This window comes from Microtus pennsylvanicus, chromosome 1, assembly GCF_037038515.1.
Source record: "Microtus pennsylvanicus isolate mMicPen1 chromosome 1, mMicPen1.hap1, whole genome shotgun sequence".
NCBI classification, from domain to species: domain Eukaryota; kingdom Metazoa; phylum Chordata; class Mammalia; order Rodentia; family Cricetidae; genus Microtus; species Microtus pennsylvanicus.
Window position 1 is genome coordinate 144,649,228 of NC_134579.1, and position 13,350 is coordinate 144,662,577.

General features: G+C 47.3%; 1 protein-coding gene across 1 annotated transcript; it reads left to right on the plus strand.

Annotated features, from left to right (window-relative positions):
• The first annotated feature begins 1,992 nt into the window (after nucleotides 1-1,992).
• On the plus strand, nucleotides 1,993-12,279 carry C5ar1 (complement C5a receptor 1). Its single transcript, XM_075958906.1, has 2 exons — nucleotides 1,993-2,115; nucleotides 10,423-12,279. The coding sequence occupies exons 1-2, from the start codon at nucleotides 2,113-2,115 to the stop codon at nucleotides 11,473-11,475; spliced, it is 1,056 nt and encodes a 351-aa protein (XP_075815021.1). The 5' UTR covers nucleotides 1,993-2,112; the 3' UTR covers nucleotides 11,476-12,279.
• Nucleotides 12,280-13,350: the final 1,071 nt, after the last annotated feature.

The window sequence follows — 13,350 nt, forward strand, 5'->3', positions numbered from 1 at the left end:
CAGTAAAATGTGCTGGGCAGTGGTGCTCAAGCTTTTAATCCCAGAACTTGGGAGGCAGAGGCAGGCGGATCTCTGTGAGTTCGAGGCCAGCCTTGTCTACAAGAGCTAGTTCCAGGACAGCTAGGACTGTTACACAGAGAAAGCTTATCTCAAACAAACAAACAAGCAGCAACAACAATAAAACAAAAAAAAATAAGAAAAAAAGAAAAATGGACAGTAAGATGTTTCTTTTGCTTTATTTTTAATTTAATTTAATTTTTTTTTAAATTTCCAGACAGACTCTCATTTTATGGCCATTATAGACCTGGAACTCATAGGATTGATAGGATTAATGGTGTGTACTACACCTGTGACATTAGTTTAGTTTGTGTGTGTCCTTGCCATGCAGTTTAGGTGCCCTGGATCCTCCTGCTTCAGGCTAAATTCAGTCTAAATGGCAGGATTACAGGAGTGTAAAGCAGTGGTTCTCAACCTGTGGGCCACAGCCCCTTTGGAGGTCACATAACAGATATCCTGCACATCAGATATTTACATTATGATTCATAACAGTAGAAAATTACAGTTATGAAGTAGCAATGAAAGTATTTTATGGTTGGGGGGTCACCACACCATGGGGACTGTATTACAGGGTCTCAGCACTGGGAAGGTCGAGAATCCCTGCTCTATTCGGCCTCATGAAGTCTAGTCTGGACTGGAACTTACTACACAGTGAAGTTGACCTTGACCTTGACCTTTGCACTCTCTCTCCTCGGAGTAGAATGCCCCCCTGCAGCAGACTTGATGCCTGCTGAGTGCTGAGGTAGAATGCCCCACTGCATCAAGTCGACTTGATGCCTGCTGAGTGCTGGGGTAGAATGCCCCACTGCAGCAGACTTGATGCCTGCTGAGTGCTGGGGTAGAATGCCCCACTGCAGCAGACTTGATGCCTGCTGAGTGCTGAGGTAGAATGCCCCACTGCAGCAGACTTGACTTGGCGCCGGGAGTGGAACCCAGGGTCTCGTGCATGCTAGGCAAGCATTTCACCAGCCGAGCTATGATCTTGGCGTGCCGTGCTTTGGTTTTTAATATTTGAGACGAGGTCTCATTCTGTAGCCCAGGGTGATCTTCTGCTGCAGCCTCCTCCTGAGTGCTAGGGTTATGTTGTGTGTTAGACCCAGCCCCCTCCTAAGACCTGGGTCATCACTACAGCCCTGTGTGTGCTTTAGTTATAAAGGCTAACCTAGTTGGGAGCTGAGGACCTGAGTTTATTTGTTCATTTTTAAAAATAATTTTGTATTTATTTACTTATTTTGTTGGTTTTTCAACAGAGGGTTTCTCTGTAGCTTTGGAGCCTGTCCTGTAGACCAGGCTGGCCTCGAATTCACGGAGATCTGCCTGCCTCTGCCTCCCGAGTTCTGGGATTAAAGGTGTGTGCCACCACCACCCGGCTATTCTGTTTATTTTTATTTTATGTGCGTTGGTGTTTTTCCTGCACGTGAGTCCGATCTTGGAATTGCAGCACAGCAGTCCGTGCTCCTAATCACTAAGCGATCTCTCCAGCCCCAAGGACCTGAGTTCAATTCCCAGCACACACAGTGGCTCACAACCATCTATAGTGGGATCTGATGTCCTCTTCTGGCATAAAAGTGTATATGCAGATAGAGCATTCATAAATAAAAAATAATCTTTCAAAGAGGCTGGAGCTGTGGTTCCCATCCCTATTTTCTGGAAACCCCAGGAACCCCAAGACTTCCTTTAGTTGAAGTAAAGCTCTCCTCAGATGGGGGAACCAAGGCCAGTAAAGGCCGCTGTGTCCACAAAGGAGAAGAGGCCCTGGAAATTGCCTTTTCCCCTTCCGGGGCCAGAGACTTCCTCCTTTTTCCATGCCAGACTTTTCTCCTCTGCTTGGGTGGCCCTGGGTGGTGCTGAGAGTTTTCTGGGTGAGCACCGGTGGAGGGAGCCCCAACTAGAATGGCCAGTGTGTGACCAATGAGCACCTCAGAGGGACAAGACAGTCATTTCCTCTCAGCTGCCAGCATCTCTTCTTGAGGCTTTAAAAGGCACAGCCCAGGCGACAGGAGGGACCTTCAGGCAGCCGTCGTGGTCACCACAGAACGCGGGAGGAGCCGAGCCATGGTGAGTGGGTTCCTCCCCCCTCACTCTCCCTGTCTAACTCTGTCTGCCTTTGCTTGTCAAGCTCTCTTCATCTGCCCTCTCCCAACTGCATCCCAAGCTCTTATGCTGAGGATGGGATACGGCCAGGGACTAAGGACTTCAGAGCATCACCGCAGCCTCACAGGGCGGTAGACCCGAGAAGGTTCTTCAGGACAGAAAACCCTGGCATTGGCTATCCTAAATGAAGGGTTCTAGGAGTTGGGCATGGTAGCTTACACCTGTAATCTGAGCCCTCAAGAGGCTGAGGCAGGGTGCTGCAGTTCGAGCCCAGCCTGGGCTACACTAGCTACACTGTGAGAAATTGTGTTAAAAGACAAACAGGTTGTAGACAACAGCTCAGGGGTACAGGTGCTTGGTGGAGTGCTGCCAGGCCTGGGTCTACTTACCGGCACCCTGTAAAGCAGGGTGTGGTGGCACCTCCTGCTCTCAGGAGGTGGATGCATAGGAGTTGGAAGCTCAGTCTTACATAGTAATTTTGAGGTTAGTCTGGGCTACATGATACTCCTGTATCAGAAAAGCAACAACAAAAAGTTTAACAAACCGACCATCCTGTTGGTGCACACCTGCTATCCCAGCTCTCAGGAGACAGGGGCAGGGGAAGATCTCTGAGTTCGAGGCCAGCCTGGTCTACAGAGTGAGTTCCAGGATACCCAGGGCTACAGAATGAGAGAAACAAAAAGCCAAGTCTTAACGGATTTGGAAGAACGGTCACGACTGGAGAAGTCAGAAGGGACTGACATCTAGAGTCCATGGCCCTCTTAGCGGGTCCCTTTTGGATGCCTGGGTCCTGAGGTTGCGGTATGGTGCTAGAAGAGTTGCGATTTGGCACCTCTGTAACAGAGGATATGACCTTGCTTCATCCACACAAAAGAGGAAGTGCAAAACTCGGTGACCAGGGAAGTTGCGAGCTTTCTTCATCCCTGAGTCCCCAGGTCATCCTCTGGTTCTGCCCTGAGCAACTGGGGTTTCCAGAACAGGGAGGGCTATGACTTACTGGTTTTTTCCTTTCTACACGATGTTCCAGAGCACAAAATCGCTCTATTGATTCTTGACCAGTAAAGTCCCTGATTTCAGCTGGGGTATTGCTCTGGATTCTTAGGCCAGTGCTCTATGGCTAAGCCACACCCAAGGTCCTCACTGGGGGATTCTAGGCAGGGGCTCTACCACTGAGCCACACCCCAGCCCCTCACTGGGGGATTCTAGGCAGGGGCTCTACCACTGAGCCACACCCCCAGCTTCTGACTGGGGGATTCTAGGCAGGTCCTCTTCCACTGAGCCACATCCCCAGCTTCTGACTGGGGGATTCTAGGCAGGTCCTCTTCCACTGAGCCACACCCCAGCCCCTCACTGGGGGATTCTTGGCAGGGGCTCTACCACTGAGCCACACCCCAGCCCCTCACTGGGGGATTCTAGGCAGGGGCTCTACCCTGGAGTTGGATTTCAGTCCTTAATCTTTTAAGACAAGATGCCACTAGCTCAAGACAGTCTCAATCACATCCTTTTCCTTCACCAACCTTCCAAGTGCTGAGATTACAGGCACGTACCACCACGCTCCCTCCTATACATAATTTTTCTTGCTTCTTTTGAATGAATAATTTTTAATTAGGCATTTATTGAGTGTTTACTGCATGCCAGTCACTTTGCTAAGCACTGCTGATTTATCACATAAGTAAACAATCACTGTGGGGGGGATACATAATATCCATGTATTTCGAGAGAACCACAATCTTTTTACCACAATCTTTTTTTTTTTTACCACAATCTTTTTTAACAGGCATGAGCTATCCCATGGGAAGTTTCATTTCCTCTCAACAGAGATTTAGGCTCTTTTTTGTTTGTTTGTTTCTCTTTGTCTCTGTTTTTTTTTTTCTTTTTCAGAAAGAGTCTCACTACATAACCTTGGCTGTCCTGGAACTCTCTATGTAGATGAGGCTAGACTCAAATTCCCAGATGCTTGGGTTAAAGGTGTGCACGACCACACTGGCGCCCCGTTCTTTAGGTAGTACAGCCTTTCAAATGAAGGCTTTTGGGATTCCTCCCCTATCTCTGCTCTTGCTAATAGAGATGATTTGGGAGGCTTCCTAACTTATCTAGGGCCTCATGTTTCTTCATCTGTGGAGTGAGAATGGCCACAGTCGCAGCGCTATGGGGGCTGTCCTTTGTGCTAAATGAGATACTTGAAAAGATTAGTGGACGCTGGTCACAGTGGCACATAGCCTGTAATCCTAGCACTTGGGAGGTAGAGGCAGGCGAATGAGGAATTCAAGGACAGCCGGGGCTATACGAGGCCTTGTCGCAAATAAATAAATAAATAAATAAATAAAAAATAAATAAATAAAAAAAATGAAAAAATGAAAAGAAAAAAGGAAAAAAAAACCCATTTGAACTTAGGACAGAGAATCATAAATATTGTGCCCCCATGTTGCTGAGTCGCCATTTTTTGCAGTAACTAAGCTCATGCACCCAAACAGCTCCCAGTGCTCACACTCAGGCCCCTGATGCTCAGTGCCCATCCACGCAGCAGCCATCAGCCAACGGTTTCTAAGTTCAATTAAAATCACATTGAAGAGATCAGTTCCTCAGCTATTCCTGCGCCTTCTCCAGCGCTCAGTGCCCACACGTAGTGGTGGCTGACATCTTGAATCTCACAGACAAGAACATCTCCATCTCGTGGAAACACTTCTCAGGGACGGAGCCCATCTTCTTTCTCCTGGATGTTTTCTGGACTCCTCTTAAATGTCCCCTTCCCATCCCGCCGCCCGTTCTCATCACAGAAAAAAACTGCGTGGAGAGGGGATGTTTCCTGAGGCAAGAGCAGGTATAACTGGCTGGTTAATACCTGCTTGAAAAAGAACTAGTCTTGTTAGCTTCCAAAAGAATTGCAGATTGGTTAGCACACATCTCTTCTTAGGCTGCCAGTAAACCCCCAAAATAACTCCAATTCAGGGAGACTTGAGTCCCTTAAGCAAAATAAATAGAGTATTTGCACAGGACTTACACAATTCTCTACCCCATCTTCTCCAGACCCTTATTAATACCTTTGTGATCTAGATTTGTGAAAATCATGCCTTAAGAAACAGAACAAGAGAAAAGTCTGCACACGCATATTACACATGCCTCTCTTTCCTCACAGGATGTTTTTTGCTTATGTGTATACACACACTATATGTATAAATGTATATATAATGCATGTATGCATACATGTGTGTGTATATCAATTACACACACACACACATACACACACACACACACACACACACACACACACACACACACACACACACATTGGTGGGTGACCCCAGATCGTGAACCTGGGTTGTATACATGCTAGACAGGTATACTACCACTAAGCTCCATCCCTAACTCTGTGCTATTATTACTAATTATTGTTATTTTGAAGCAGACTCTCCTATAGCCCAGACTGAACCTAGAACTCACTATGTAGCCAAGGACGGCTTTGCCTTCCTGTTCTGCTCCACCTTCCACCTCTGGAATATCCGTGTGTAGACTTTGTCTTGTCGTATTCCTTAAGCTATTTTTATATTAAACTATTTTTATATCATTTATTTTTTCATTTTTATAAGATTTGTTTTTATTTACATGTACACTGGTATGTGTTTGCCGCACATGCGAGGGTGCTCTCAGAGGGCAAGAGATGGTGTTTGATCCCCTGGAGTGGGAGTTATAGGCAGTTGTGGGATTTCCTGTGAGATTCCCATGCTCCTCATTGCCGAACCATCTTTCCATACCCTTCTTTTTTCCCCCCAATTATTTTTCTCTTTTTTTTTCAAATATTGTTGACCTTATGATTAGCTGTGTCCACAGACATGGGACACTGTATGGAGAGGACACGGGAGCCTGTATAGTACTGTTCATAGCACTGTGTGTGGAGAGGACACGGGAGCCTGTATAGTACTGTTCATAGCACTGTGCGTGGAGAGGACACGGGAGCCTGTATAGTACTGTTCATAGCACTGTGCGTGGAGAGGACACGGGAGCCTGTATAGTACTGTTCATAGCACTGTGTGTGGAGAGGACACGGGAGCCTGTATAGTACTGTTCATAGCACTGTGTGTGGAGAGGACACGGGAGCCTGTATAGTACTGTTCTGGAGGAGGCAGCGTGTTCCACGTCCCTGAACCACTTAAGTCACAGGAACAGCTCTTATCCCTGAGTGCCAGTCCCTTCCTCAGGGGTAACCATTAAAGTGTGTGAAGCTAGTCAGTGCGTACAGATGCAAGTGAGCACACACACACACACACACACACACACACACACACACACACACACAGGTCATTGTTCCTTTTATAGGTAATATACTTTGTGCATTGCCCACTCTTATTTCTTATTTTTAAAATTTTTCCTTAGATATCAGAGATCTTTCTGTATCATCTTATTAACAACTTCCTCGTTCTTTTTAACAGTGACATAGTACTTTATTGCCTAGATGCCATCACTAGCTTGCACAACCCTTTGTTTAAGTACTTTGCATAGTTCCAAACTAACTTTCTCTCTCTCTCTCTCTCTCTCTCTCTCTCTCTCTCTCTCTCTCTCTCTCTGTGTGTGTGTGTCTCCCTCTCTCCCTTTCTTTCTTTCTTTTCTCTTTTTGTTTGTTTTATGTTTTGAGACAGTATTTGGGTAGCCCAGGCTGGCCTCAAACTCAAGATCCTCTTGCCTGAGCTTCTCAGGTGCTGGGAACGTAGGTGTCTACCACACTCAGCCAGTCTCCCCCTTTGTAGGGACCCTGTCAAGGCCAAAGCTGTCCAGAGATGTTTGTAACTGGAAGCTCCAGGAAACCACAGAGCTTAGAATCAGCATCTTTTTCTCTGAGGACAGGGTGAGATTATGCCAGGAAGGGAGGTGGCCAGCCATCAAGTGTGAGAGATGGGGTTTAGAGAGATCCGCATCAGAGGTCTGAGTCATTGCAGCAAGGATGGCGAGATAATGAGGGAAGAAAGGGGGCTTCCTGTAGGGGAGGTGGGGTTGGGATGCCAGGGGATGGCTGCAAAGCCAGTATCCAGAGGACTCATCCTCATCCTCAGCTGGTACAAGCGCTAGTGCCTGCTCCTCTCTTATACTAACTAAAACATTGGACCATCTCTCTCTCCCTCTCTCCCTCACTTCCTTCCTAAGACAGAATCTCACTGTCTGGCTCTGGCAGTACGGGAACTCACTATGTCAAACATGCTGGCCTCAAACGCACAGAAATCCATCTGGCTCTGTCTCCTGAGTGCTGAGATTAAACACAAGTATCATGCCAGGTGGTGGTGGCGGCGCACGCCTTTAATCCCAGCACTCAGAAGGTAGAGGCAGGTGGATCACTGTGAGTTTGAGGCCAGCCTGGTCTACAGAGTGAGCTCCAGGACAGCCAGACTCAAAGAACAGATCAAAAGCATGTGTCGTCATATCTGGCATCTGTCTATCATTTTAACCAAAGAGAAAATTTCATAAAACTTTTTCTTGAGGCAGTCTCATGTGGCCCAGGCTGGCATGGGGCTCACTCTGAGCTGATGATAACTTTGAACTTCTGAACCTCTTGCCTCCATATCTCAAACTCTGGGGTGTGAGCCACCATTTCTAGTTTTATATTGTCCTGGGTTTGGAGCCCAGGACTTCATGAATACTAGACAAGTGCCTTACCCACAGTCCCAGGCTCACTCCTCCCCAGCGAGATTGGGTTTCATGTAATACGGCTAGCATTGAATGCTTCCCCATCTTGTGTCCAGGTCCTGAATGCCATGAGCCACCAAGCCTGGTTTGAGAGAAGATTTTTTTAAAGCAGTAGTCCTCAGCCTTCCTAACGCCGCAATGCTTTTCATTCAGTTCCTCATGTTGTGGTGACTCCAACCATAAAATCATTTTCATCGTTACTCCATAACTGTAATTTTGCTACTGTTATAAATCATAATGTAAATATCTGTGTTCTCCAATGACCTTAGGAGACCCCTGTGAAAGGGTCGTTCAACCCCGGAAGCGATCCGCATGTTGAGAACTCGCTATTTTATTTTTATTTATTTTTATTATTTTTTTTGGGTATGACTCTTTATCTCTCTGTCTCCAACCCCCCCCCCCCCCAGCTCCTTTATTTTTTCCTTGTTAATACCAGGGATTGAACCCAGGATCCTATGCATGCTGGTCAAGCATTCTACCATTGAGCTGTGGGACCCAGTGGTTGGTTGGTCTCTCTTCATTCCTTCTCCAGACCCTGCCCTCTTTTGTAGTGGGAGATAGGGGCTCAGTGACAGCCCCAGCCCCAGCGAACTCGCTGTTTTAAAGGAAAACCACAAACCCACAAGACATCCTTCACTGTTCTCAAAGGCCACATTGCCCAATATACTTACACATCATGGTCACACGTCACTCTGTTTAATACTGACACCCTGTAGGAACCCACCCGCTGGGCATGCCAACCACAGAGCGAAGCTTCACTTCCAATAATGAGGTGTTTTGAAATAGATGACATTGTCCTTTCTTTATTTCAACTTTGGATATTGGCCCAAATTCAGGGCACACATCGTAATCCCAGCACATGGGAGGTGGAGACAGGAGGATCTGTAGTTTAAGGTTGCTTCAGCTACATAGTGAGTTTAAGTTTTGAAACCAGCCTGGGGTATAGCAGACTCTGTCAAAAAACCAAACAATAAAGGAACAACAACAACAACAACAACAACAACAAAATCATTTGTGTGTGTGTGTGTGTGTGTGTGTGTGTTCGTATGAGAGAGAGATAATGTCTGGCCACATAGCTCATGCTGAGCTTGAATGCATGACAATCCTCATACATACATACATACATATATATATATATTATGTATACAATATTCTGTCTGTGTGTATGCCTACTGGCTAGAAGAGGGCACCAGACCCCATTACAGATGGTTGTGAGCCACCATGTGTTGCTGGGAATTGAACTCAGGACCTTTGGTAGAGCAGGCAATGCTCTTAACCTCTGAGCCATCTCTCCAGCCCCCCTGATACACATTTTGATTCTTTTAAATATTTATTTATTTATTATGTATACAATATTCTGTCTGTATGTATGCCTGCAGGCCAGAAGAGGGCACCAGACCTCATTACAGATGGTTGTGAGCCACCATGTGTTGCTGGGAATTGAACTCAGGACCTTTGAAAGAGCAGGCAATGCTCTTAACCTCTGAGCCATCTCTCCAGCCCCCCACATTTTGATTCTTTAAGATATTTCACTGTACACTCGGGAGGCAGAGGCAGGCGGATCTCTTAGAGTTCGAGGCCAGCCTGGTCTACAACAGCTAGTTCCAGGACAGGAACCAAAAGCTACGAAAAAACCCTGTCTCGAAAAATCAAAAAAAAAAAAATATTTCACTGGGAGCTAGAGAGATGGCTCAACAGTCAAGAGTGGTTGCCAGAGGACTAGAGTTCAGTCCCCGGCTCCTATGTAGAGTAGCTCACAACTACCTGTAGACCCAGGGGGTCCAATGCCCTCCTCTGACTTCCCAGGGCACCTGCAGTAACATGCATGCACACACGCACACACACACGCACACACATGTACGCACACACACGTACACACACACGCACGCACACACACGCACGCACACACACTCACGCACACACACGCACGCACACACACTCACGCACACACTCACACACACACACACGCACGCGCGCACACACACACACACACACAAACATATAATTTAAAAAAATCACATCAATGGTGTGATGGCTTAGCAGGTAGCCTGGAGAGCTGACTTCTATCCTGGAACCCACATAAAGGTTGAGGGAGGGAGCAGGCCCCACAAAGCTGTTGTCTGGCTTCCATGTGTATGCTACCACATGCACATGGACACATACATAGACAATAATAAATGAAAAACATCTCATTGGTCAGGCACAGTGATGTACGCCTTTAATCCCATCTCTTGGGAGGCAGAGGCAGGTGGATCTCTGTGAGTGTGAGGCCAGCCTGGTCTACATAGTGAGGCCCTGTCTCAACTCTGTCCCCACTCCCTCAGTATCATGTTGAAGTTCGGGTTTGGCAGGCCTTTCCTGTACACTCATCACTTGGGCACCTGGCATGATTTCAGCCTAAGCTACAGAGTGCATTTAAGACCGGCTTGGATAACTTACAGAGACCCTGTGTCAAAATAAAAACTACAAATGGCGGGTTATATAGACCTTCAGTGTCCCCATGGAAGGGCTGAGACTCAGAAAGATGGGGCAGTGTCCCAGTTTCCCGGGGGCGTGTCTGCTAACTCACGCACTGTCTTCCTCTTTGATTCTGCTTAGGACCCCATGAACAAGAACACCACTGAGGACTATGACTACCCTTCTTGGACCCTAGACCCCAACAAGCCTGTGGATGGGCCTATAAAACAGCAGTTGCATCCTGGGGATATTGTAGGCCTGATCATCTACTCGGCTGTGTTCCTGGTGGGAGTTCCTGGGAACACCCTGGTGGTGTGGGTGACAGCATTCGAAGCCAAACGTACCATCAATGCCATCTGGTTTCTGAATCTGGCGGTGGCCGACCTCCTGTCATGCTTGGCTCTGCCTGTCCTGTTCATGGCCGTTATAAAGTACGGGGACTGGCCCTTCAGCCCCCAGGCCTGCTCAATCCTGCCCTCACTCATTCTGCTCAACATGTACGCCAGTATCCTGCTGTTGGCCACCATCAGTGCTGATCGTTTCCTGTTGGTCTTCAACCCCATCTGGTGTCAGAAGGTCCGAGGGCCAGGCCTGGCGTGGATGGCCTGCGGAGTGGCCTGGGTCTTAGCTCTGCTCCTCACCATCCCGTCCTTCATATTCCGTCAGGTGTACAAAGACCCCTACTCAACCAAGTTGTTATGTGGTGTCAACTACGGTAAGAATGGCTTCCGCAAGGAGAGGGCTGTGGCCCTGCTGCGGCTCATCATGGGTTTCGTGTTGCCTCTGCTCACACTCAGTATGTGCTACACGTTCCTTCTTCTACGGACCTGGAGTCGCAGGGCCACGCGCTCCACCAAGACGCTCAAGGTTGTGGTGGCCGTGGTTACCTGTTTCTTTGTCTTCTGGCTGCCCTACCAAGTAACAGGGATCATGATAGCTTGGCTGCACTCGTCCTCGACCACCTTCAGGAATGTGCAGAAGCTGAACGCCCTGTGCGTATCCCTGGCCTACATCAACTGCTGCGTCAACCCTATCATCTATGTTGTGGCTGGCCGGGGCTTCCAGGGGCGGCTTCGCAGGTCACTTCCCAGTATCATCCGCAACGCGCTCTCGGAGGACTCCGTAGCCAGGGACAGCAAGTCTTTCACTCGGTCCACGATGGATACCTCAACCCAGAAGAGTCAGGCAGTGTAGAGTAGATGCCGCCACTACCCCTTCTGTTCCTTCTCCAGCCCTCCTCTCTCTCGTTTCCTCCTCCTTTTTATCTTCTGCTTCCTTCTCTTTTTTTCTTTTCCCCCTCCCCCTCACTCTCCCCTTCTTCTTTTATGAGACTCTCTCTAAGTTGCCCTGGCTAGCCTTGAACTCAGGATCCTCCTGGATTCTGGGATTATAAGCATAAATTCCTTTAAAGAAAAATATCATACTGATTAAGGTATTACTTGGCTTTCATTTTTTTCCCCCTCCAACATAAGGTTTCTCTGTAGTTTAGGAGCCTATCCTGGAACTCACTCTGTAGATCAGGCTGGCCTTGAACTCACAGAGATCCGCCTTTCTCTGCCTCCCAAGTGCTGGGATTAAGGGTGTGTACCTCCAATACCTGGTCATATTATTTATTATTATTCTTTTTTCTTATGATACTGGGGATTAAAGTCGGGGCTCACAAATGCCACTCAAGTAAATTACCACGGAACTATATAGCCCTAGACTCCAGGGAACCAGTAACCACCACTTACCTTTTCTTTCTTTTTTTCATTTCTCTCTCTCTCTCTCTCTCTCTCTCTCTCTCTCTCTCTCTCTCTCTCTTTTCTTTTTCTTTTCTTTGACACAAGGTCTCATGTTGCCAAGTGTTGTGATCTAGGCCTGTGTTACTGTGTTCAAGCCATCCATTATCTCTACAGTGAATGGTGTTAGGTGGAAGCCAAGCTTTGTAAAGACAGCTGTGTGTGTCTTGTATGATAAAGACTTTTTAAAAAGGTATAAAAATGTGTTATTTAATCGTCTAAAGCATTTATTTATTTTATAGGGGGTGGTCCTGGGCACATGCCACGTCTTATAATTTATTTAAAAATTGGTGGGAAAAAGGAACGCCATACAACAGGGTTCACATGGGAGGTTTATTGGAAGAGAAAGGGCAGAAAAGGAACTTGCTCTCAGTGGCTGCAGTTGAGGATGTATCCTGTCAGGACCCCAAGGGCAGGCCAGTTCAATGCCTGAATATTAACACCGTGACGTATGTGTGGAGGTCAGAGGACAAGGTGTTGGAATTGGTTCTCTCATTTCAACCATGACGGTCCCGGGAATTGAACCCAGGCCATTAGACTTGTGAGCAAGTGCCTTTTGCTGTAGAGTTATATGGTCAGCCATAAATGTACTCTTTTATAACGTGTAATCTCTGTTTAGATTACAAGTGCACGTGAGTGTGTGTGTGTTGGTTAGAACGAGGCAATCGGATGAATGGTTTTGAATTATCTGGTCAGCACACTAAAAAAGGGAAGAAGAAAGATTCAGTAAGAGAAAACCTCGGCGTGGGGGTGCAAGTCCCAAGGACCAGAACTGGCCATGAGAAACCAGCCTGGATGACCCAGGGAGACTCCTCTCACCAAGTCCACACAAGCAATAAATAATGAAAAATTCTGGAGTTTGGCTCTGCTAGGTCATCCTTCTTCCTGGTGGATATGACCGCTGGTTTCTACCGATGTGCTGGTGACACTTTTATATGGTCACAGAAATGTCTCCAGGACGGGTTTTTTTTTTTTTTTTTTGAGGCAGGGTTTTCTGTGTAGCTGGCCTGGAACTCAGGGATCCACCTGTCTCTGTCTCCCGAGTGCTGGGATTAAAGGCATGAGCCACCACATCCGTCTTTTCTATTTTTTGGATGGCCACTATGGGTTGAAACTTGTTTTTGAGACAGGCTCTCATTCAGGCTGGTCTCAGGCTGGCCATATAGCTGAGTCTGGTCTTGAATTTGTGATCCTCCTGCCTCCACCTGCCACAGGGCGGGATTAAAGGTGTGTCCCCAACCCTACAAGACTTGTCTCACTCTTGTGATTTTCTCACTCCTGACCTCTC